At 39.5% G+C, this 26,776-nt stretch overlaps 1 protein-coding gene across 4 annotated transcripts; it reads right to left on the reverse strand.

Annotated features, from left to right (window-relative positions):
• Window positions 1-1,632: 1,632 nt before the first annotated feature.
• On the reverse strand, window positions 1,633-26,031 carry RNASET2 (ribonuclease T2). Of its 4 annotated transcripts, XM_059467951.1 has the most exons (11): window positions 25,963-26,031; window positions 23,879-24,070; window positions 18,522-18,617; window positions 16,551-16,617; window positions 11,439-11,494; window positions 10,475-10,532; window positions 9,572-9,642; window positions 8,370-8,483; window positions 6,132-6,177; window positions 5,843-5,917; window positions 1,633-3,755 (listed from the first exon to the last, which is right to left on the reverse strand). In XM_059467951.1, the coding sequence occupies exons 2-11, from the start codon at window positions 23,923-23,925 to the stop codon at window positions 3,564-3,566; spliced, it is 822 nt and encodes a 273-aa protein (XP_059323934.1). In that variant the 5' UTR covers window positions 23,926-24,070; window positions 25,963-26,031; the 3' UTR covers window positions 1,633-3,563. The 4 variants fall into 4 exon arrangements, with proteins under 4 accessions (XP_059323934.1, XP_059323935.1, XP_059323936.1 ...); XM_059467952.1 differs by lacking the exons at window positions 23,879-24,070; window positions 25,963-26,031 and adding an exon at window positions 22,993-23,054; XM_059467953.1 differs by lacking the exons at window positions 23,879-24,070; window positions 25,963-26,031 and adding an exon at window positions 22,701-22,895.
• Window positions 26,032-26,776: the final 745 nt, after the last annotated feature.

A 26,776-nucleotide genomic window follows, 5' to 3' on the forward strand; every position in this document is an offset into this window, starting at 1 on the left:
GAATGAATTGATGTATTGATTTACACCACCAATCTGTGGGCATGGTTGGGTTTGGCTGACCCCAAATTGGTCTATTTAATCCTCCTCCAACAGTCTTTGATGTTCCAGTGTACTTTGGGGTAAGGAATAATGAAAAATGCAGCACAAACACAAAATAGTCTGCCCATCTCCTACATCACTTTATATAGAAGATCACTTAGCCTGTATACAAAACCTCTTATTCTTCAAAGCATGAGAAATTTAAATTCTTTCTAAAATTAATTATTTGTATCAACTCTTGGTGATCTATGACAACTTTGAGGAACAGGAAATATTTACAGGAACAGGAGGCATGCAGTAACCCTTGTGAAGGAAGCTGCCGTATCAGCATGAGTCTGAATTTACAATAAGTACAACATTCCTCATCGATTGCTCCATTCCTGGGAAAGCAACTTGCAAAGTCCTGACAATTTCTCTTTGCATCATCAGGCATCAATAACACTGTCAGCAGCACCATTAACCTTCTGTGGCCTTGGCTTAACAGTGCTCAGTGCAGATCCAGTGCACAGCTGACTGAAGCAGAACCACACCAGAACCGAGAAGCCCAAATTCAAGGACCCATTCTGGTCAAAATCCCTCCTCCCAACCTCCCAGCTGTAAACACCTAGCCTGTCTCCCTTTGTGGGACTTAATTTGCAGTACATTGACAAGCTGTGTGAACATGGCAGTCCTGGCCCCATTAGTCCCTCCAGTCAGCAGCAGCTGGGGCAGTAGCACAGCCCAGCCCTCTCCAGCTACCAAGGGGGCAGAGCAGGGACTCAGTCAGAGGCCTGTGCCACCTCCATTCCAGCCTGCAGAGGTAGCTTTGCCCATCCCTTGGGCAACTGCTGCCAGCTGCTGTCCCCACTAAGAACAAGAGTGATGGGGACAGGTCCTCTCTGCTTCTCCCATCTCCTGTTCAGGCTGGCAGTGGCAGGTCAGCTGTCTGCTGGTAGGGAGAGACAGATGTGCCCCTAAGCACAAGATGTATGTACCTCAGGAAACTGAGCAGAAGCTGCATTTCCCAATCCCCTATTCCACCCCACCATAAACTTGGCTCAAACTGGACTTCTGTGCAGCTGAGAAAGGCTCGGTGCAGGCCACGAAGAGAGAGAGAAAAAAACAACAGAGAGAAAAGAACCTGCCCATGGCCCAGGAAGAGGGGCTGTCCTTGGAAAAGGGACACACACCCACCCTCTAACCTACATGCCAGGGGATGCTTAAGCATTTTGCATGAGAGAGCACACAGACTAAGGGTATAAACAAGCTAAGTCCCTTTGTGGAGTTGAGCAGTGTTTTAAACCACTGAGACTGCACACATCTCTGCTGGAATTTAGTTAATTTATTCAATGGTGCAGAAAAGAATACAGAACCCATCATCCCCATGCTGTGCTGAATTTTCAGGTTGACAGAATTTATATTGCACAAGGAAGTGACGCTTTTCAGAACTGAAGTGAATTTTATGGCTCCCAATATACCTTTGTTTACTTCTTTTATTTAAACTGCCTTAATCCAACCCTTGAAATTATACACATTTTGATGGAAAGCAACGGACAAGGCTCACACCTGGCTGTGAGCCATTGCTAGAAAGAACACAAAGAGCTGGACATGGTCTTTGGTCTGAAGTAGTGGTAACATTCATTCATCTGCTCTCCTGGCTGCCCAGATACAGACCTTGAAGCATCCCTTAAATACACCACTTAAAACTTCATAATGTCTTGGCACATCTCTCTATAAAAATCAGTAGGTAGCTTTAAAAAGACATTTGTATCTTTCCATATGGGTTTGCCAAAACCCAGGCATGAGTAATTATATAGTGTTTTAGTGCTACTACTCAGAAGTTCACCATCAAAAATTTAATTATTTAATCTGTAATAAAAAGTACATGGGTGCAGGTTTTTTAAGGCAAACACTGTACTTCAGGTATGTCCCTTTAAATGGGACTTCAGAATATGTGAGGTTGTTTACCCAAGCTTTTACTTTTTCTCAGTCGATTTTTACTCAGTTGCTGGCATGTTGTCTCTCTCACTCATTTTGGATTATGTTATTTTCTCCTCAAAGTTTTAAGACTTATCAGCTCCTTCACATTTCTTGCATCTGAAAATGAGGCTGAAAAATGCATGGAATCCATTCTATCTACTCTGCTGCAGAGTTTGGTCATTTGTTATTCATGTGCATAGCTGCTGACTCCTTTTGGCAAGACTCAGCTTTACCTGTGCCTGAGAAACAGGACTGAGGGATTCAAGCAACTGCAGAAAAACAGGCAAACCCAACATTCATTTGTTTGGCAGACCATAATAATTTCTTGGCTGTTAAAATAAATATTTAAGTTTCAAGAAAGACCAAAGAAACTGGGAGCATTTTGGAATGGAAAGTTAACAGAGCATTAAATGAAAGGTGGTAGAGAAATAGGGACAGTCAAAAATGAGAGTAAATGGTTTCTAACCCCCTCAAAACAACAAATTTGTTTCTAATACTGCATTTCAAGTTTTCACAGTAACATTATTCTAACAAACAGATGGTTCCTTGAGCCATAATTGTCTTTATTTGGGACACACAGATCAACACAGCACTTTGGGGAAGACATCATCAAAATTTGGTTCCCTTTAGAAACATCCATCTTCATGGCATGTTATTCATCATTATGGGGTAGAAAAGCACTTTTGCCAATATCTGTACTTTTTACTGAAAATCTGGCAGTATTTATTGTTTCATCTATAAAAAGATGTTTCTTGGAACAAAGCAATAATGTGAAAATCTTGTTTTTATATACAAGTGCAGGCACTCACAAGTAGTAATGCTGAATGCTCAAACACAAAATGAATAACAACGTATTTCTAGGGCCTAACATTCTCCTGTACTAACATGTAAGTTGTAGAATTGGTTGTTCCCCAAGTCTGTACAGAGTTATTGTCATGAAAATAATCAAAGAACAGGTAAGGCTACAAATACAGTTTCCCTGAGATCTTTAAGGTAGAAAAGCCCAAACTTGGAGAACATTATTACTTCACTAAGAAGTTATGCAAAGTTGTCTTTGGTCCACTGTGATCTCTCAGCAAAAAAAGGTTTTCAACACCTCAGAGGATATGATCTCTGTTCTGCACTTCTGCAGAGCCATTATGCAAGGCAGTGGCTATTACTTCTGGGAATGGACCTCCAGACAGGTTTCAAGAGTTCTGTTTACAATATTTCCCTCTCAAGAAACTGCCACCTCATCTCAGAGAGACAATCATCCTTTCAATACAAAGAATTAAGTTCCCTGACTCACTGGTAAAAACCAAAAAGCAGATAAAGTGGCAGACAACTGCCAAACAGAAGTCACAGTTCTCTTTTGAACATTGATTCAAACCATAAGCAAGCCAAAAAATCCAGACCATGCTGTAGATCAGATGCTGATCTCATAATGTGGACCACTCTTCTTTAATAGCAAAATAACTCTCTTTTCTAGCAGAAATCTTCACTATAGGTCTGTGGACAGGGGCTCGTAATGTTACATGAGTGTGGGTTTTGTTGCTGTTGAAAAAGTTTTTCAAACTCCCATGGCTTCATTTGTGAATTTGGACCTCTGAAGGGTAATAGGTTGGGAGAGTATCATTGCAGACCGACAGCTCTGAAGTTCCAAGCTTCAAGTGAGCGTGCACTGCGTTGGATCCACCCTCCCGTGTTGTGCAGTTCACCAGCTGCAGCTCTTTGGTGAAGCAGAATTCAATCTGGCCAATTGTTTGTGCTTTTTCACCCTAGAAACATGAAGGGTAAGATCAGCCTCATGGAAAGGAGACAATAAATCAATTCTTCAGCTACATTGCCCTATCTGTACAATACAGAAGTGATTTTTTTGTACATTTACCAGATGAAAAATGCAAAGAAAAGTACAAGAGGCAAGCACTCTGAACAGCTTATAGTACATACTGTAACTCAGTACCAATCTGGGACTTGTCTAACTAGTAAGCCTCATTCTGAAATGCTGTGACATTATCCTGGCCTTTACTCATCTGCACAATGATGAGCTCTGGCTGAACTCTGTGAATACTGAAGGGCACATGTGACCAAAAAGACACTTTTCACCAATTCTTCATAGCAGGACAGGAATTGAGACAAAAAAATTTCTCCATACATGAGAAGAGAAACTAAATTTTATAATAGCTTTTACACAAAAGAATACAGAAGCAAGCTGACAGAAGGAGCAGAAGTGTCACTTTTGGACTACAGAACAGGCCAGGAAGAAAAATGCTGACTACGAATAAAGCAGGCAGGCATAGAGACCTTCCATGTGGTAAAAAGATTACCAGAAAATCCCCCTCAATGCTCAGGTCTAACAAAATGCAGAAAAAATGGTTTTGAAACAATTAAGCAGGACAAAAAGATACATACAAGATAAAAGTAACTGAGGTGAGAGGTTTTTTTGTTTGTTTTGAATTTGTGTCGTTGGGAGGGCTGTTTATTTTGGGGGTTTTTTTTAAGAAATATAAGAACAGAGAATGTGTCTAATCCATTTCAAACATGGAAGTACCTCCATCATGCACTTCAGGCATGGACAAGTCTAGAAGTCTGAAAAAGGCCTATCTTCAAATACCTGATGTGTAACTTTTCATTTTTATTACCTAATACGTTCAGCAGTTAAGTACAGGAGACCCAAGCTGTACATTACTTTCATGCAATTGGAACAGTATCTCAAGTGTACTAAAAGCAATGGCAGAACTAGAGTGAACAGAGCTAGAAACTGGGGTTTGTGTTAGCTCTGTATTTCTTTCATATCAAAAGGTGGGGGAGTATACAACCCACATTCAATGAAAATTCCTTTGTTCCTTAAAGTAAGTTATAAGCACATCTTAAAAATATTGTAAGGTATAGATTTTTTTCATGTTAAAAAACATATGAGTAGAAAAACCTCAGAGCATTACTAAAGCAAGAGTTGACAACACACTCCAATAGCAACTGTATCTTAGCAGGATTTCATAATTGTTGCCTGCGTATGGGCAGTAACTCTGCCAAGAGTTCTGCAGTAAATCACCTTGAACAAGCTGAGATAAGAAGGAACCACTTATAAGAGTGAAAGCTAACCTTGTGGGTTTTGTTTCTTGCTTTATTTTTCTATAAGAGCAGAGTAACCTAGCTGAAAAAAAGGAAACAAAGAGCTCTACAACCTACACATGTAATTGTTCAGAACACTATTTTGTTCCTTCAAAGGCACTCTTAGTTCAGATATGGTGACCTATGCTTTACAGAACACTGTCTCTGTGTAGCACCCTCTCCACTGCATCATGATGCACAGCACAATTACTGGCAAGGAAAAATAAAAAGACATGGAAATTTGAGACATGCTTGGTTCAAAAGGAAAGACTACAGTGACCTCTTTAGGTATGGGCTCTCTGGAACAATCTCAGAGACAAGCCTCTAAGTTGCCTTATTTCAGAAGGATTCTGACAGCAGCACCCTCACCAAGGCTGACATTCACTGCCTCCATTCAGCTCATTCTTGTTGGTTTTAGTAATCTGCCATGCAGCAACTAAACTTTAGCAGGCATGGTGGAAAGTGTCCAGCTACAGCAATACCTCCAGCAGGGTGGTTACAGCATTCATGCAAGAGATGCAGGTTTAAATCTTTTAAGACAAAGAGACGTTCAAATCTAAGGCCAAGAATCAAACAATACCTATGTGGAAACAGTTGTATACACAAAGAACACCTAGACTTAAGTTTCACCATACCAAAAATTTTTTCACTCTATTTTTGCTGTATCTTTGATAGAAAGTGCTCCTTAAAAAAAAGTAAGTTGTTTTTTTTGTTTGGTTTTTCTTCCATTTTGGGAAGTTAGGGGAGTTTTTACCTCTTCTGGAGGAAGGCATTGGATCTTTGGTGTTACACCATAAAATCTTGTAAGAGCTTCCTTTATAGCAGTCATCTGAAAAATTAAAAAGCTTATAGAGATGAATAGGTCACAAGCACATCTTCCAACAGCTCCCACACTGGTTAAGCTCTCAAAAAGTTTCATAAAAAGCACAACCTTAAAGAACTTTAAAATTTCAAAAGATCATTTGGTCTACATAAACTAGTTGACTCCTAATCAAAAAAAAGTCTATGCACATGATTTTGTTTTATTAAAGACTACCTCTTACCTTGTAATATGAACTGCTTGGCTTTATCCCAGCTTTCAAGAGACAACTGAAACAAAGATAAAACATTTTTCCATGTTTCCTCTATGCAAACACACCTTCATAACCATTAGGTAAAACAGATCTTAAGAACCTGTCAAGCATTATGGTCATGGGAGCAAGGACATCTTGTCTTTCATTCTCTGCCAGCCTAGGAAAGGCTGTTTTCTGAAAAAACACTTCCCATCCAACTTGGAAGGGTCAGAAAGAACACTTTCCCACACCTTAACATGAGGAACTAGGATAGTTCAGTCTTCAGACAGCTAGGGGGAAGGGAGTTTCAGAGTGCTCTGTTCAGGGCCAGGTAGGGAATGCAGTTTAATTGCTTCCTTTCCCCTGCCTTGAGTTATTCCCCTGTGCTCCTGCCACTGCAGAGGGCACAGGGCAGACTTGTGAGGGTGTTCCAGGCACCCTCACATTCAAACACAGGATGGCTTCCTGTGGTGGGAGACACACAGCACACTGGGAGAGGGATACAGCATGTCAATCAGAATCAGTGTTACTGTCAGGGCAGAAACTGCTCCTAACAGATACATTTTTGAAGAGGAAAAGCTGGTCACATGAGAAATGAGGAAGTGCTCAAGAACCTGTAGCCTGTGTACCCCTTCCTTTAGGCTCAGTCCTGAGAGGAGTTCACATTTCCTGACAAGCTGACAAGACTCAGGACCTAACACATGATGAGTCTGTGAGTCCCTACAGCTTCCTCTGTAAGAAGTGGGAATGGTCAGAACATTGCAAGATTTAATCCATAAATGCTGATAATGCTCAGCCCTTCCCTTCCAAGGTCAGTTTTGGCACAAGGAAGATTTTATCTAGCTGACGAAAGGACAAGCAGTTTATCACTGTTGTTTTACACTGGATATAAGGAGACCAATAAAATAGATGATGTTCTGTTAATTCTTACAGAAGGCTGCATGATGTCCTCTTTTTAATAATTTGATTTGTGGAAAGAACTTCTTTAACACTGACATTTTTTGTCTTTCAAGTAGAAATTATATACAATGAGAACATTTTCAGTCATTTTTCTCTTCAGTAACGATAAAATTAATTATACTTATTTTCACAATAGTTAATAAGCTTTGAGCAATTAATTTCAACATGCTTCAGTCTCTATTCTTTTGCAGTGTTGCACAAGCTGATACAGAGTCACATCATCGGTCACTGTGCCATCTGTAAATGTTTTAGTCACGCCATCACAGCTACTTAGGCAACTGACTTAGACATCATTAATTTTAACATTACATATGACATGCTCAAACACTGAAAACCCTTTTAGAAAAATCTGCCAGTTTTAAAAGTCATCTTCTAAACCAAGATGGGAGGGAAGAAAGGCTTATTTTCTTTGTGAAAAGGATACTGGCAGAGCATAAACAGGAGGAGCTGGTTTGGGGTTTCTTTGGGGTTGTTTTCTTGAATTTTTTAAAGGTATATTTCTTTTTATGAAACTATTTCCTCTCTCAGATACTGTACCCTCATGGCCAACAAATCTGTCAAACATCCTCTCACCCATACCAAGCACTGATCAGGAAAGGACTCTAACGTTCTGGCATTCAACTGCAGCCAGAACACATGCATCCAGCACTTGGACAAGCCACAAGAGTCTCCTCAAGACCTTGAATCTGGAATGGCCAGTGCTTTGGAACAAGAAGGAGAAATGAGCCTCTAGAACAAAGCAAGGGTGTCACATCAGGGCTGTCACAAAGAACAGCAGAGGACTGCCTGCAGCGACTGACCCCTTCACAACCTCCTCTCTTGCAGTTGCCTCTCAGCCTTTTCCCAGAATGTCCTGCATGATTTTGCCTGCAGCTTGTCCTTTCCCTTGAGCAGAGCACTGTCTTAAAAACAAGTGTTTGGGGTTCAGCATGATTCAGAAGTTTGGGGAGTTTGTCATTTGATTTAGAACTTTACAGGTACTATAGCTTTTGGTATCAAGATACAGCCTGTAAAGCTGCTCAAAAATTTACTGGCTCATGCTGTCTAGAAGGATGCTGCTAAGAATAATGCTGGCTTATCTGACTGAAGTGACCAGAGACTGCTTCTCAGGTTAACAACTCTTCCTCTGAACTTCAGTACTGAAAATAATTTACGCTACTTCTCATTTCCTCTCTGCCATCAGATTTTTAGACTTTCATTTGAGGCTAGATCTCAAACCTTTAGGAACTGTTTGAAATAAAAGCCAGATCATTGAGTTCATTTACATACCCATTGAGATCAACATGCTGGTAGAGTTCTATGGCTTTACCAAAGTATTTTTTCTGAGAATTAAGGACCTTAAGTGTGGCTGCACAAGTGCCATGTTTGTCCCACTCATGTTTCCTATAGGAGAAAAGCAAAATGTAAATTTTAGAACACATTGTTTGTAGATATATGTGCTGTACAACCTAGCCATTGTACTTAAATCATGTATCCAAAAGGCTACACATGTGGAGTAGGATACTGCATTCAAATGTATCACACATGTAAAAAGTAAACCCAAACAAGATCACTTCCACTACTTCAATTACAGCAACATCTATATATTCATGAAGTAAAGACATATAACGCTCTTATGATACAATGCCCTATCAGTGATTTACACAAAGACGTTTGGAGGTCAGAATGCACAGAATTTGCCTAGAAAATTACTACCTCTATGGTTTTTCTAAGTTTTAGTAGAACTTTTTGTGTTAAATGCACTTTCAAAGCATTAATTTTTTTTTTTCTGAACTCAGAGGATTAAGCCTTATTTTGGGTGAAACAGTGAAATTGCACAAGCTGCTAGATTTTAGCATCAGCTTTTATGCTAGCCTGTGGCAGAATTTTCATAGGTCTCCTCTCAAGTCTTGCTTCTAATCCACTATCCTTTCTCCTAAAAGCAAGGAACAGCCACAGGTGTTCATCAAGGCCTCCATCCTTCTGCACCTCTTGCACCAATGAGCTTGGTGGTAGCACAGAGCTGCTGTCAGTAACTTCACTGAAAGGGAAGTGGCTACCATGGCACAGTGCATTCTATTTCTCTATTTTCTCTTCTATAAGGAAGCCCAAAACGAAAGCTGTCTCAAGACAAGCAACACAGTGAAACTAGCTAGGGAAAGAGATCTGGAAGCTGCTCTTGCAGCTACCTGTGATATCCCAGGAGTGTTACTGCTACTCAGATTTAATGTGTCAACAGCAGCTGTTTCTTTTCCCTGGGTATAAAGGGAGGAAACATTTTCTCACTAAGCTTCATTTCTCTAAAACTTCTGCTATAGCCCTCTCTTCAACAGCTGTATTTTATAAGAGAACAGATCTATACTATGAGACTGGCAAGACACACTGCTTCAGTGGCCACCTGGACACTTCCTCTAATGCACCTGGAAGAACTACTCAGACAGATTTTTGTAAAATAATACCCAAATGCTTTTTAGGGCTTTTTTTGTACTCACCAGAACTGAGTGCGATTCAGAGATGAATGAAGCACATCAGGCCAGTAGTGTCTCATGTCTGACAAAAGATCCTAAAAATACCACAATTAATAAATGCACCTACAGCACTGAAAAGCTGTTTCTTATAAAATCTACATATATTGATAAGTTTTTTACAACTGAAGCCTCATCTTTCAGAATCCATGACTGAAACATTTATTTGAAGAAAAAAAGATCTTTTTACCCCATATTCTGAAAATGCTGTCGTTGGAGGTAACAGGTACACCTACCTAAATATCTGAACATACTACTACTGACACACTGCCTCAAAGCAAGACTTTCCTTCAACTGTACCTGCAGAAGTTGTTCAATCATGCAGTATTTCATATTTGTCAGGCTCAAGTCCCCTATCCTTATCTGCATTTATAAAATCTAAATGAATTTTGTTGAATTAAGTACACTGGGGTGTTTTTTAAGTAGAAAAAGAACAAAAAGAGGACTAATGGCCTAGGAGAAAACACACAGAAAACAGTATTCTGAGCTCTTAGTTTCTTTATTTTGATTTTGCAGTAGAAAATGTGAAGGGAGAACACCAACTGACTGAATCTCTTTTCACAGGTGCTTTTTGTCACTGCAGATCCAGCACCTATGTGGTGGTGGACCTCTATATTTTATTAAGGAGGATGTGGCTGAATGAGCCAAACTGCATGTTCACAAAATCACTGAAGTACAGATGCTAATGATCACAAGGATGGCAACTTCAAATAGTACCAGAAGCACTAAAAGAATTTCAGGAGTCCTTAAAAAACCACACCCCTCAGTAAGCATTAGGAGTGATATTATGAACTGCAGATTTTGCATATAGGATGTGCAAAAGTAACTGCACTTAGCTCTGCCTGGTATGTCTGTTTTTGTTTTAAATACCTTGATCTCGGTGACATTGAAATGCCATGTTCTGTTACAGTCTTCAGCTCTGTCAGGCCTGGGGAAGCAAAATAAAATTGAAAAAAGGTGTCTCTTAACTCACTACTGGTAACTAACATATCATTATCCTAAATTTTAAGTATGCAGGATTATAGCTGGAGATCTTACTTAAAAATTCAAGTAAACAATAAGAACCTACAGCGGTTTAGAAGTAAAACCTTTGGTCCCCTTCATTCTATGTAAAAGTCGTTTGGGTGTGCCAATGACTTGGAAAGGTCTTGCACATGACGTCACTGGTGTCACTACTGACGTCACCTCCTGAATTGCTGTCCCATCTGATGTTCATGCAAGTGTCACCAAGACACTCTCAGGCAATCAATACATAATGATGTTCACTTTTCCAAGAGGCATAGCTTAAACTCCTGTACTGATTTTAACCTGTATCTGTCTGAAAAATTTTTGGATTGCTGCCATTGGCATCAATTCCAGGGAGGTGATTCTTTTGAAGCAAATTAGTTTTTCTTCCACTTGTGCAATATTTGTGTGGTGATAAGATACTTAAAGCCACAAGCAGTCATGAGATATTAACAAATTCTTTTTACTCAGAGAGACAAAAGAAAAGAATGGAAACAATAGTTCCCTTTGTGCTTGAGGCTATTTCTGATCTTAAGAGGAGGCGTGTAAATAAAATACTTAAGTGGCCAGAGGATTTCAACAAGTCATGAGATATAGAAGTGAATTTCAGTTTCATGTCAAACCATAAGGTTTCAATTTTGTGTCAATCATAAGAAGAGACAGATTAAGATCTCCAAAAATAACTCCACAAACCCAACCCCCCCAAAAAAAACCCACCACCAAAAAAACCCAAACAAACAAACCCCCACCCAACAAAACCAAATCACTGAATATCCTGGTACAAAATTTTTCCTTTTCAGGCTGAAATAAAACCACTCTTTGATCATACCACAATCCATGGATTGTCCAGTACTTTGGAGGGTCATGACAATCATTAGCATTCATCTGTAGGAAACAAAAACACAGTATTTGCTGCATGTATCCAGGCAAAAGTAAAACCTCATTCAGTGATGGCCTGAGGTTCTACTGTGGCATGCCAACTTTTCCTTGCCAAACCAGGAACTGGCAAACTCCAGTTACTTGAAGCTGTCATGGATTATGCCACGTAGGGAACCACCGGCATTAGAAGTTTGAATCAGATCAGTGAAATCTGAACAGACAGGGTAAAGAGAAAACATAAGGACAGGTTCTGAGATAACAGAAAGTAACCTGATCCATGCTGAATGAACAGAGCTTTATCTCCATTTATAGTTCTCCAGGTGGCAGCTCTGTATTTTTCTCATAACCACATCTTTTCAAGGAGTGCAGAGCCATTAAAGTGAAAACATTCAAAATAAACTATATTGTTGGACAAGGACAAAACTCTTTAAGCATTCAGGACTAGTTTTATCATTGTATTAAAAGTGAAAAATACAAAGAAGAGATTAAATATATTGCTTATTCTAAGTAAAACAGACTTATGCTTTAATGATTGTGACTTGAGGTTCAAGGGAATGGAGAAAAAATAAAAGATTAAATACCTTCCTACAAAAACATAAAAATAGAGCCTCCAATAAAAACTGTTGATAATACAGGAGAAATAGCCTACACTTTAATTACTGTTTAGAGCAGAGACATATGCCAGAAAAGAACAAACTAAAAAAAAAATCCACGTCACACATTACAGAACACCATTACTGTATTTTCCCTGATTATTATTCTTAGTAAACACTTTTTGCCATTAATTAACAACCTCCCCAGACGTTCCTTCCTCATAATAATAGCTTTCCTTTTTGGCTCTGCATTTTGTTGTAATTATGCCACAATGCCTTTTATGTGATGCCAGAGCAAGAGCAGAGTGTAGAGAGGAGCAGAGACAGGCTTGTCTCTCACTAATTGCCTTCCACATGCCACAAGCCAGTGGCAGCAAATCTGCAACTTCTGCAAGACTTTCTTGTCCTGTGTCCATGTCCTTCCTCTCCTCTCTTGCCACCAAGAATACAAGCAATTACACCCAGCAAAAGCTTTCTTTCATGAAAGGAATATTTTGAACAAACACACACTGAAAATGCCTATTAGTATCGCTCTGTCGTGGCACAAGCTCTGTGGGCCTGGAGGGGTTTGGCTATCTAGCCCAAAGTACAGCAAATCAACAGCTTGCTCAACTGAGGTGGCAACAAGAACAGTGCAATTGTGCTCTTTATTCAGCCTTTAACTGCAGTTCTCAGACATGCTAGTGGAACACCCAGAGTATTTCAGATTTAAAATCATGGCACTAACCTTCCTAGCAGTTTCTTCTGTTTCATCACTCTTGGTGTTACCCTGTGCCCTGGCAGAACTGGGAGATCAGTGCAACCTCCAACACTTTAGTTCACACTCCGCATGCTTTGGCCAGCTTCACTCAGTCTCCTATTTCACTCTAACCTTAGTATCTCTCCAATATTCATTTTAAATCAGTATCATAAAAAATGCAAATGCTGGTCTGCAAAGCTGGGTACCCCTGCTTGCTGGTGCAAAACCACTTCTTGTCAGCCTTCCTGTTTATCACAGACTGCTGGAAGATTAATTCAATCTCTAGAGATTGACTGACTAGAAAGAGAGGTACAAATATTTATTTTCAAGTGAGCACTGGATGCCAGAAAGCCCTGTATATCTAGATTCAACTGAAAAAGAAGCACTGCTTTCTCCTGTTTTAAAGCAATCTGATAATCAAACCAATCCAAATGAGCCATACATGACCTATAAAACTGAGCAAAGGCTGGTGAGGCTGCAGAGCACCCACCATGCTGAGAGGGAACACTTCAGCAGAGGGATTAGCCTATTTGTAACAGCAAGTCATTGCCCAAACAGCATGTGCCAGAAGCATGGAAGCTTTTATCATCTCTGAAATGCCAAAAAAATGAAATACTATTGGTGTGTCCCAGAAGTGTCACCTGTTGAGCTGCCCAAGTTACAAATCCCTTGGTACAGCAGCTGGTAAATGTGAGAGTAGTGCTACTGGATCACAAACAGATACACCAAATTGAAATAAAAAATCAGCTTCTAGGAAGTGAAATATTTACTCCTCTTCTCCCTTCCAACCACCTTGCTTAAGTAGGTCATCTCTTTAATGAAGATAAATTATAAGTTATTTTGTAATGAAACATGGCAACTGCAAAGAAAAATTCTTGCTTTTCAAACTGTGGAAAGAGTTCACCTCCTCAGCAACTTGCCCTCAAACAGTGTGCAATTACTCCCCTTCCTCCTTTAGTCACTTTAATTATTCCTGTATTATGTGACTACTTCCATTTTTACCAAAAGAAGATGGAAAACTAGTATTTCTATTCTTCATTTAAGCCTCTGCTATAAAAGTATTATTAAAGCCTGAACTTAAGAAAATTTCTTATCTCATACTGAAAAATAAAAATTAAAAAAAAAATCTGTTACTTAACACTCAAATTTGAATTCAGGCTCTTCTGCTCATTATTCTACTGTCCTTTTTTGACTCTTTCCTTCAATGAGGACACATGTGAAGAAAAAGGCAGATGACAGCAGGTACCATTTCTTTATTGTCCTTCCCATTCCTAAGAGAGAAGGAACTTACAAACTTGCACTGGATATTCCACATTTCACACACACACAAAAAGCCCAACCACATTAAAAAATTCATCTTTTTGCAATCCCCAGGATGCAAAAGCTGAAATAATAGTTCTCTTTGTAAGTTCTGGAATAAAAGGTTTTCACAACTCTATAAAAAGGGAGCAGGAAAGTCCCTCTTCTTGGCCTTGAGTTGCTCTTAAGTCACACTCATTTGTTACTGAAAAGTGTGGCATGAATTAGCCACAGGCACAATTTTTTAAGGGAACATGAATTTCATAGTCACTTGAGGTCTGTGAGTCTAGCTTAGATATCTTTGCATAAGACATAGTCACCTTAGGTCAATTATATGGTACTGGAATTTTTAATCCCATTACAAGGAAGAAAATCTCTCTTCCTCCTTCACACTTTTCACTGCAGTAGTCAGTAATTAGGTCCTGGGGTTATCACTGCTGCCATGGTATCACTTTATTTTAATGAGATAGTTTGGAAGATATGATTACAAAACACCTTGCAATTTAATTGTGCTAATCACAATCAATATTAAAGAGCATCAGCTGAACAGTTACTTTTTAAAGCCCAGGAAGAGCTGGGAGAGGTGTACTCTCAAATTCCTGGCATGCTGCTCTGTGCCCTAAAAATTTTTGGGCCTTCAAAAGCCTAAAAAACTTTTCAAGCACAGATCTCCAAAACAGACAGGAGTTAAGAAGGAGCTCATCCACATACCTTAAGAACACACTGTGTATGAAAGATTCTCTAATAAGACTCCTTTACACAGGAGACATAAACAAAGTAGTACTTTCAGAACAAAAAAGTATCTCACAGGTTTCTGCCATAAATGATATAATGACTTTTGCTGTTTCTTTCATGGCTTTTTCCTTTCAAAATCATGTCAAGAGTTTTAAACTGAATAATAATACTAAAAACATTTACACCCGGAAAAACACCAGTTATCATATATAAATACACCAAACACACAGAAGAATCTACCTACTTAAAAATAATAATTTAATTTAATACCTAATAATACTTAATAATAATTTAATTTAATACTTAAATTAATTCCTGAATTTAGGAATTCCTCTTATGTAAAACAAGAAAGCTGTTAGAGGAGTACAGTTGAGATCTTGCGTCGTCATAAGACTCGATGGTAAACTACGAAAAAAGTTACTTAACATGATTTTAGTATCTCTTTCTCTGCACTTCTTTGAATGCCTCTGTCCACTTCTTACTACAAAATATTATAAGAAATCAACAAAGGGCAAGGAAGCCTACATTTTCTGATGCTCAATACCTTCAATTATTCACTTCAACTTCACTAGCAGGTTATGCAAATTATTTGTCAATTTATCAATTACTCTACCCTGGAATTCAGAGGAGTAACCAGCATAAATATACAGTGGGAAAACTGGTTGGTAGGGATTATTTTTTTAATTTTGTGTTGTTTAATCTTTCTTTTTTTTCCCCAATTGCTCTCATCTCATTCCTGTAAGCAAGCTCATTCACTGCTACTGACTTTGAACACTGACCCGTGCTAGGCACTACAAACTCTTCAACACCAACATCCCTGCTTCAAGTCAGTAACAGCGATGTTTAATCAAGAGAAAATCAGATACAAATTGCATCAAATCTTTCCTTATTTCCACACAAAAACAGGCAAAAAACAGAACAGTGGTCTCAGTCACACACATCTGACTTTTGTTATTGATATTACCCTCCACATTTATCTGGCTGGACCTGAAGCTATTGCATTATCCACAAGGTTCTTCTACCTTGTGTCAGTAAATCTGATCATATTTTTTACTTAACTGTACAGGAAGAGACCTTTGAGTTTTTCCAGTACAGGAAAATCTTCTACTTATCAGATGGTAGTAGATACTTAATAGCAACAGTATCCCCTCTTAGCTGTGCTTTGACAGATCCATGTCGGAAGGTTGGGTTCATACACCTCAAATACAGCAAAAAATGCAGAAATCCTCAGAGACACCTGCCACAACATCTTTATAGCTCTCTTTCCTGACTGAATCCATATTTGATGACATCATAGAAATACTGGAGTCATAATTACGAAGCTAAAAGACTTATTGTGCAGCAGATAGTTCAAATACTGAACTGTCATCAGCCAAACAAGGCAAGTCTTCCTACAGAGTCTGATGAAAGTCTAGGATTAAGTTTATAACTAATAAAATGTCACAAATCCTGTAACAGGCTTAGTGTACAGTACACCCTACACTGACAACTCTATCTGTAACTCACCACCATCTTTCCTGTTATGGCTGCCCTGCATCAGAGGAGAAATAGCAAAAGTTGCATTAAGATCAGGAAAAGCCTTTATAAAGGCATAACCAAGATTAAACACTTAATGGGCTTTAGTCACTCTGTTTTCATACATTTATTATCCAATGCTACCTTTGTTAGGATAAAAAGAGAAACACAAAAATCTCACCTTACATACAGTCACTGGCCAATGATGAGCAAAGTACAGCTTTTTCCAGGCATGAGGGTGGATGTCACTGGAGAGAGACAGACAAATTTATTTTTCTACAAGTATTTTAAAAAAGAGGAACACCTTCAGGCACAAACTCCAAACTAATGATTCAGAGAGAAACAACACACAGGGAAACATGCTAATATCCCCATTGTTAAACAAATTCCCCTTCTGCCACCCTATCTCCATATGCTTTCCATTTCTTCAGCATGCAGAGGGGAAAAAAAACCCTCAAAAATTTGTTCAAGAAGTGTTGGAAGCCTGTATCACATCATTTCTGTAGAGGCCTTTTCCAACAGTTTGGAACAGATCTATTCTGGTTAAGCAGATATAAATAAAAAACCTGTTGCATCAGACACTACAGCAGACATATTTAGTTATTAAGCAACCAGACAAAGTAATTAAATAGAACAGCAAATGGGAAAAAATAAACGGAATTGCAAATTATTTCAACTGACAACATTACATGCAGAACTGTCAAAATAAGTTGTTATTCTCTGGAAGCTAACAGCCACTTGTCAGTCATTAGCTCTTGCTAGAGGATATATTACCAAAAGAATAATTAAAGAAAAAAAAAAAAAGAATAAAAGACCAAGCTAATTCTCAATTTGAGGACAACCTAGGGATGCTTCCATGTTATATCACATGTCAGTTTTTTCCTCTAGTTTTTCTACTTCGCAATGGCCACATTTTCTCTTAAGCATTCACATGTATCTATGGTTTTCTATACAATTTAGAAGAATAGCTATGCAACTTACCAGGCATAGCCACAATGAAAACTATTAACACTTTTATAGGGGTCTTCACTGTTGCTGTAGAAACCTGAACAGCAGAATTGCCCTATATTGCAGAGCAATTTATTTCCTTGGTTTTAAAAAGCCCTAGCTTAGAAATGATTTATCATTAGACATTTCATTTGATCTTTCATCTGTATTTGAAATAGCAGCTTGAACTTCTGCAATGTCAATCATGCCAGAGTTCTCCCAGAACACACTTTGTGGCTAAGGAAGATCAGAAAACTGTACTTATTAAACAGAGCTGGAATCCAAGGAAAGCCATTTTCAATACCAATGCAGCTGCAGAGATATTCTCCCTTCTCAGGACCTGAGTTCTCATGCTCTGTGCAGCTCAGGAAGGCACCTCTAGAGCTGACTCTTTGCCAAGATGGCCAAGCTAGAGCCTAAATCCTGGGGATTGAAGAAACATCAGCACAGTGTCTAAGCTACCCACCAAGTGCAATGCAGGCACTGAAAAATTCATCACTGAACTGATCACCCCTAACCATTGTCTTGCCAAAGCACTAAAAGCAAGCAGAAAAGTTTATTTCCTCATATAATGCAATAGGAGTTTCAACTCTGACCACAGAAATGTGACTTGGGGTGTGGTTTCTCCCATGGCCCATTGGTATTGAAACTCAGATTTTGCCAAGGGGCAACAACCATGAAAAGGTGGTGCAGCAATCTGATATAGCCTCAGCTGGGATGCCATATGAAAAATAATTTTATATTGTCAGAATTGAGAAAACAGCAAGGAAAAGAAAATATAAATAAGAGTAAACAATGCAACAGTTAGTGCAGTTCATGCCACAGGGATGACTCCAGATTTTTTTGCTGTGTCAAAATAATTTCCAGTTTTTGTCATTACCACATCACAACTCCAAATGATGTATGTATAGGAAGATGAGAAAAGTCTCAAGTGCAACAAATGGAATTTAAGTTCCCCCTCTTTCTTCATGCTGACACGTCTAAAGGTTTCCTCAGGCATGATCCTTGGTCCTCCTGTTAATGTAGTCACCTTACTATAAATCATCTAAGGGTAGAATAACACATCAAAAATAGTACATAATAACAAATTTACATAGAAGTTAAACCATTCTGATCTGCATTTAAGAGTGAGTTGTCAGATGTTTCATTTAAAAGCACAACTTACCTTTGAGTAAAAGTACACCAACAACATAGTGCCATGAAAAACCAACCTAAAATCCAATTGTGCAGCTTGGCAGGTTTCATTTTGTTATCCAAATAGCTGTAAAAAGGTGTTGAAAGAAGAAATCTGTTACCTATCCAACACACTTAAATGTTAAAATGCAAAAGAAACCTACTATGCCAGAAATAGGAGGTAATGGTAACTCTAGATTAGATTTACAACCATGGGTAAATAGGGATGTCTTTCAGGGCTGTGCCTGATTGCCCAGCTTGTATGGTAATTTTCATAAACTAATGCCATCAAGGATGAGATCACTGTTTCCTTTTTATCCTTCACTTGCACACAGTTGCCACAGAGCCACCTTCCAATTAACAGAAATATATAAATCTTCTACAGACCTATATTTCTGTAATTGAAGACTCTACTTGCAGTCAGCTCAAATGCCCAAAGTGATTCATTAAAGAAACTTTGAACTTAATATTGAATATTCGTGTTGGATTGGCCAAGGCTGAAATTAGAAACTCACAGGAAGCCAAGGATGATATCCAAAGCAGAAATTCTGCCTAACTGCCAGTTGACTGCTAAGCTAATATTTTTTTAAATGCTGCTAAAACGACATGAAATTTCTGTTCTAGTTATGAACCTGAAATAGCCTCGATGGAACCATGCACAATTTGCCTAATACTTCATGGACCTTAGAAGTCAGGGGATTAAAAAAAAAAAAAAAAAAAAAAAAAAAATCAACCTTCACAAACAGAAGGACTTCTACTTGTCTACTTGGCACAGGTCAAAAATCCCAAGTGTCTCCCAGATCTGCCAGCCATTTCACAGCATTTCAAACGCTACCTTCTACAAAGGGATGTACATGCACATATTTAAATGCAATGCAAGTTATTAAAGCCTCGCCAAAACTACTTCCCAACCTTCTTAAAATGACAACCCTACACCATAAGACACTGTCTGTAACCTAGGTGACCTTTCAAAGATCTCTCACTACATTGGTTATATTTTTTTTCCTATGGATGTTTTTTTTTTTTTTTAATTCATTCTTACCACAGTCAAGTAAAGCCTGTTTTGACACCAGCAAAGACATGGCTGATTCAGCCATTACACTGAGAAAACTCAGCATAATTCATATTCACAGCACATTATAAAGAACATTTTCCCACAGTTATGTGGCTCTGGACCCAGCCTGCAGAACTCCACAGTTCTGCAAATGCTGTGCCAGAGCTGAAGTACAAAGGAGGGAGCTTCCCCACTTGCAAAATGTGTGGGGATTTCAAAACTCACGAGGGGCTTGGGCAACAACTTTAATGTGAACCAGCTAAATTTATCACGAGGTCTTGCTAAATTGTGAGGAAGCTAACACTTTTAAGACATTCTTCTATTTCATACATAAATGCCTCTCTAATTTGTAATAGACACATTATCAAGGTACTCAGCCTAACAGAAGATATAATCAGATAAATATTAGCCGCCAATTGTTATCTTCCTGATCTACTTTCTTAAAAACACCAGGAGTTTCACCAGGTAAAACAAGAAAAAATTATTAATAATTTTTAGAAGATCATTTGGAGAGTGCTACTTGTATGGAAAAGTAAACAATAATGCAGAACTGATCTTCAGCAAAAGCTAGCCAAAGAAAGATATATATGCTGTATTAAAGAAATTGATATTGTTGTACAGTGTATAAAAAAAGTCACAAGTAAGTAAGCGCTGGACAGCCAATTTCCCCAAGAGTTCTGCACCTTAAGTGATCTCCAGTCTCATAATTTGAACAACAGGAATTAATGATGTGAGATTCTGCCTTATAGACCAGCTTAATGGTTTCTTCTTCTGTTATTTTGAACTGAAAACCAACCAAGCAAGACTACTTTTCTGCACGAAAAACTATAAAGGCAAAATTTGGAGAGATATAAGAAGTGTAAGATTCATGTAAAATTCTGCCCCACCTACAACAAGCAGGAAGTACCACTTAAAGGACAGCAACATCACACATCACCAAAAAAAAGCTGCACTCCACAAAGGTGTGGAAGAAACATCTTAAGGAAGTGGACTATGAAAGAAAAATAACCCAGCAAGCATAACAGCATTTCTTTTGATGTAAGTCTGTAGATGGAAAGAAACTTTTTTTCAGTGACTAAGCAGCAAAAAAAGCATAAAGGTAATTGTCAGCTTTCTCAGTGGACTCTTATGTTTGACCGAGTAACTACCAGGAACAGAAAGGGGCTTAAAAAAAATGCTGCCATCAGAGCAGCAGAAGGTGCTGATTTATTCTACACATTGTTCTGAGCCCTGAAACCAGAACATAGGGCAACAAAGCAGGTTTGAAAGCCCCCAGTCTGTAACTTTCACTTTTTTCCACTGATAAGCAATACATAAATTCTCTAAGGATTTAGCTCAGAAGACAACCTTGCAGGTCCCACAACACTATCAAGACAGATTGAGTGATTTATTCAAGCTGACTTTTTGTCTGTGACATTGATGGTGGGGGGTGAAAAATGCATCAATTTCACCTTAAAGGCAGCTGAATGATGTGCATTTGAGGAAATACACACATCCAAATGAAAACTGCATTAACAACTAAAATGCATAGAGCACATACATTTTTAATAAAAACTGCTTCTGTTTGCTAAAAATACACTAGATTACTAATTTCACAAATACAATAAAGAACAGATTTAACAAATTTTACACCAACTTTTCTCTAGTAAGAAACAGGGATTTTGTATTATGAAAGTTAGTTACAAAAAAAAGTCAAGACCTTCCAAAAGATTTCATAACATAGAAAACTTAAAACTTCAAAACAAAACCTGCACACATAGATAAAATTATTACTTGACACTAGGTTATCAACTCACTTTTATTATGTATAAAATTCCAAAGGGCAAGAACAGCTTTGGGATTACTCTTGGTTTACTGTACCTAGAACAGGAATGCAAAACACGTGTTTCTATGTATGTTTCTATGTGTTAGTAACCCAGTCAGGGCAAGGTCACTAACAATATTAGCACTGTTCCATGCTGTTTTCAAAATTACCTGTCCAGGCTTATCAAACACTAGAGAGAACCTGTAATAAACATTGAGAAAATCCTCCTTTACACATTCACTATAGTTTGAATTCTAAAATACCATCTTGAGGGGAGTGATGATGTAGCACATGCTTCCTTTGGACACTAGCAATTAGTCACCTCTTATTTTACTCCCTTATTTCCGTTCTGCTTTTAACAATTAGCTTGACTAGCAAGCCTCTCATTAATATAAAATCTCCTGCTCTACAGTTTAGTTCAGCATGTAAAATCAGAAGAGAAGAGGCTGCAGAAGAGCATTCAAGCATCAACGGGAGATGCCCATGGTTATGGCACAGCATGCACACAGCTAAATGCCGGCAACAATGTTCAGAGATAAGATTTAGGACAGTTAGCCTGGCATCTAAAGCCACAAAAACGAACACCCAAGGCTTTGGTACCATCCCTAATAAATCAGCATGCGCTGCATCTGCCACAACGATTTAGACAAGCCAAGTTACAACACTGTGCGCCAGAAGCATTAACTTAACTTACAACAACACTCTTAGCTCCGGCAAGTTTTACCTCCACTGCCCACTCCCAGCTAGCCGTGCATCCCAAGCCCAAGTACTGGTTCGAGTAACTGCAAAAGGCTCATCGAAGCCTTTTCAGAGCCAATGCTCACGCCCACCGGCACGGCACGATTTCAGCAGCGCCCCTCTCACAGCGTTCAGCGCGATGGGGGCTCTCTCTGAGCGGGGTCGGGATGACCCGGAGGGAGCAGGGGCCGCGCTCAGCCCCGCCGGCTTCCCGGGGAAGCGCCGAGCACGGCGACTCCTCGCCCTCCTCGCCCAGGGCTCGGCTCCCACCGATGTCACTGCCACAGCAGACAGCCCTAACTGCAGATAAACAATCATTACAGAGGCGTCTGCACAAACTGTGAACAACGCAAATCTCCCAAGCACCGGAAGCGCGAGGCCTCCAGGCGACAGGAGAATGCCAAAGCCCATTAAAAAAAAAAAAAAAAAACCAAAAAACAATATTAAGACTTTTCCCGCCTCTGGGAAATGCTGCCACTTATTTGGCTGACTTTCGATTTGCTACGCGTGGAATTTAAAGCATAAGAAGTGAAAGCAAACACAAGCTGAGTCCGCGCCAGGCCTGCAAGTCCCACCTTAGGCGTCCGCGCGTGTGAGGGTCCCAGTGGCAGAGACTGGGATTGCCTGACAGACACTCTGCCAGGCATTAAAGCCTACTCAGAAACACCTCGGGCGGGCCGAACCGCAGCTCCTGCCTGCCCAGCTGCCAGGGCGGGAGCGCAGCCCCATGGCGGGCAGAAGACGGGAAGAGAGTGCCGAGAGAGGCCGGAGCACGGACACCGTCAAATCCGACCTCCGCTGCCTCGCATTCAGATCTCACCACAGCTCAGCACGCACCCGACCCCCCTCCCGCCCCCCCCGCGTTACCTTCGGCCCGCTGCCCCGGCGCTGCCCGCAGCAGCTGCCCGCCCTCTCCCCGGGCCCGCCAGGCCCCGCCCCGGAGGGCGGCTCGGGGCGGCACCGCCGCTCACACGGCGGCTGCCCGCGGCCTGCCCCGGCACTGGCGGCTGCTGGGGGCGCACATTCTCGGGGGAAGCGGCCCCGCGGCCAGCCGGGTACCAGGGGAGCAGGGCACTGTCAGCGCGGGCAAGAAAGGAGCGGCGGGCTGCGGGGGAAGTAGTTTATGTGGATGTTTTGGCTCGTCCTGCTGTTTTGGTTGGTTCTTTAGCATAGTCAAGGATTTAGTAAAGATGGTTTCATACTGAGCATTTGCGCGGCACAGGGGTCTTCGGGAGTGCGATGGGGGTCTGCATAGGAGTCTACTGACTGATGCAAGGCCAGGAGCTGACACAGGCGTCTGTGGCGCGCTTCTCCAAATAGAGAAGTTTGAAATGGTACCAACTCGTGTTTGGAAGCAGGAGGAATTCTCCGAGGAAGGAATCAAAAAGGATGAGTCAGAACTTGGTTCAGTATTTTCTCAGCAGTATGTTAAACTGTGAAACATATTCTGACCCTTCTTTCTGTGCCGATGCGTGACTCATAAATACAAAGTGTGATTTTTAATTACTATTATGTAGTTCTGAACTACAGGGGGTACGTTACAACCATCCTACATTAATGCACTTAAGAAATATGTGGGCAGATCTGCTTCCACAAGCAAAACAACATTTGTTTTAAACAGATTAATTGCAGTCTTTGTAATAAGGTCTTTGTTCAACGTCTCGGTTTTATTAACTGGTAAAAAAAAATTAATTAAGTTTTTGTATTTACATGCTAGGAAGGAGGATGAGGCAAAAATAATCTCTTTGCCTACCTTTCTGTGGAAACATGAAAACATGCTGGAGGCAAGGAGTGATCCATCTGTTGGTGGCTAAGAGGTATCAAAAGTTTCCGAAGTTTTCTCCAAGAGTTAAAAACAGTGAAGCTCTCCAGATCCTTGTAAGCAGTGCAGCATGTCCTGCTGCTGAGGACACCAGGGCTCCATATGGCACTGAAGTCTTTGTCACTGCCCATTAAAGCAGAAGATAAGCACACTGAGTTGGCCTCTCAGACTGATTTTATCTTTGCAGACTAGGGGGGAAACACTGGGCTGTACTGCACATACTCTCCAGCCTGCAGGGTCATGTGCTTCCATGCTAATCATGTTTCAGGTGCAATGGAGATTGGCTCTCTGAGGGTGCTAAATTACTGCTTTGTACTTTGTGAAAACTAAGCTCAATGACAAATTTCCCATTAGGGTGATTACAAAGAGAGATCCAAAACTACTCAGAAATAATGTAGGCCTTTAATATATTAGGACAAAGAGGCCACATTTTTATGTTACAATATCATAAAATAGTGCATGCTAATGGATGCTGTTATTAAAAAGAATGTTTTTGTGAAATATGCAAAGATACACAATAGACAGCTACATTGGATAACTATCTCCTTAAGACTTCCTATTTAATATTTATCTGTCTACTATGATCTTTTATTTCTCTGTTGTATCTCCTGATTGCTGCCTATTGGCCCTCATGATGCAATGAAAAAAATGAAGAAATGTCAGAGTGCTTGAAAAGTTTCTTTTATATTTAATGAAAATTATGTTCTTCTCAAAAAACTCTGAATAAATGTGGTAGTACCTTAGATTTCTATATGTTTATATGCTGAAATATGTGGCCTGAAAAAGACCCAACCCCAATTGAGTTGAAATGCTTCAAAAGAATACATTTTTCCAGCTTTCAGCAGTTTACATTAGGATTTAAAAATCAAGATAGAAACTTTCAAATTTTTTTTCTCCGTAGCAAAATTTGTTGTTTTGCTTTGATTATTCCCATTGCATAAATTGAAAAAAACAAATCCCACTTGACTTTATTCCTAATCCCGCTTGACTTTATTCCTAAAAGTGTAGTAAAGAAACATTTACAATACTCTGGGCAGATGTACGCATTTTGGAATATATGTATATTCTCACCTGCTAATTTTAGGTAAATAGACTTAGTCCATGGATTATTTTGAAAGCTTAAATTTGATTTAAATTGTGTTAATAGGCTGTAGCTATTAAGAAGAATTCCACAGAGTTGACTTGGGAATTACATAAATTCAAAATGGAAACATTTCCTTCAAACATGAGACAGTTTGAAGGAATGCATTGCAATAGAAGGCCAGACTGTGGTTTACAGCCCTCAAGCTGAAGGATATTTAGTCATGTAATAGTCTGCTGTTTTACAGAGCTCAAAAAACATCTGTAGAATGGACTCGTATTCTACAGGTATTTGAAAGTTGAAAGGCACTGTTTATGAAATGCTAAATGAATACTACAAATTATAAACTATCTTCTAAGTCTATTGATTTGTCTTCCTCTGCTCTATATTTCCTTCATGAATTATTTTATCAAGTGGGTTTTGTCTTTCCTTTCAGCTTAGAGATCTACTGAATAAATGAAAATAACTGTAGTACCAGACATTATCTTCCAACATTTACTGTTTGTTTGTGCTGTGATTTTAAAAATTAAACAGAAAGCATTATTGTCTTCAGTACAGTGTTCTGGGACTACTTTACTTTTTATTTTATAGAGAAGTGAAAGACTGCTAATGTTTCCGAACTTCAGTACTTCAAAATACAAAACCCTATTCTTTGGGCAGCTATGGGAGTAGAAGATATGGGAGACATAGCAGGGATACTGAAAAAAAAAAAAAAAAAAAAAAAAAAAAAAAGAAAAAAAGAAAATCCTCACCAAAGTGAAAGCCATCAGAAGGCATGGCATGCCATCAAGTGCAGGAACATGGACCAAAGCTTGCCAAAAGAGATCCCCATTAGTCTCCCTTCCCTCTTTTGGGAAGGGAAATGTTGTCGTTATAGTGTAAGAGTTCTATTATCATTATATTGCAAGGGTTCCACATTGCTAGAGTTTCATACCTCCTTAATATTTCGTTTCTTGCATTCAGCTCCTCTAAGCACTGCCTCTTCCTTCTCCTCACAGCAGCCAGCTGACTCCAGTTCCCCTCAGCCAACCAACCCACTCTTTTATAGCACTCTTCTTCTTATTGGCTACAGCTGTGGCCTGGTAAAGTCAGGCCTGCTCCTAATCTTTAATAATTAGCCCAGCTGCAACTCTTTAGCAGGTAAGGAATCCATAAGGTTACTTTCTATACTACCTTTATTTACTTATATTCTATCCCCCTACAGGGAAATGAAATCTTGCGATTTCAATGGGGATCAATTTTGGCAAGCTTTGGGCCATGCCCCTGCACTTGATGGCATGCCATGACTTTTGATGGCTTTCACTTTGGCAAAGATTTGGGTTTTTTATTTTTTTTTTTTATTTTTTGTTTTGTTTAGTTTTGTTTTTTTAAGTATCTATGCCATGTCCCTCATCTCTTCACCTTGTTGGGGGATAGAATATAAGAAAATAAAGATGGTATAGAAAGAAATCTTACCCCTAAGGAGTTGCAGCTGGGCCAATTATCAAAGATTGGAAACAGGCCTGAATTTAACAGGCCACAGCTGTAACCAATGTGAAGCAGAATGCTATAAAAGAGTGGGGTGGCTGGTTGAGAAGTTAAAAGGAGTCAGGTTGCTACTTTATAAAGAAGAAAGAGTCAGTGATCTGAGGAGCAGCCCACAAGAAATGCCAAGAGGGTTTGGAACTTCTGTAATAAGGAGACAACAGTATGGAACCCCTGCAATAAGATGACAACATCCTCTCCAAGTTGTGTTTTTCTCCTCGACT

This window comes from Ammospiza nelsoni, chromosome 3 (genome assembly GCF_027579445.1).
Source record: "Ammospiza nelsoni isolate bAmmNel1 chromosome 3, bAmmNel1.pri, whole genome shotgun sequence".
Classification (NCBI taxonomy): Eukaryota; Metazoa; Chordata; class Aves; order Passeriformes; family Passerellidae; genus Ammospiza; species Ammospiza nelsoni.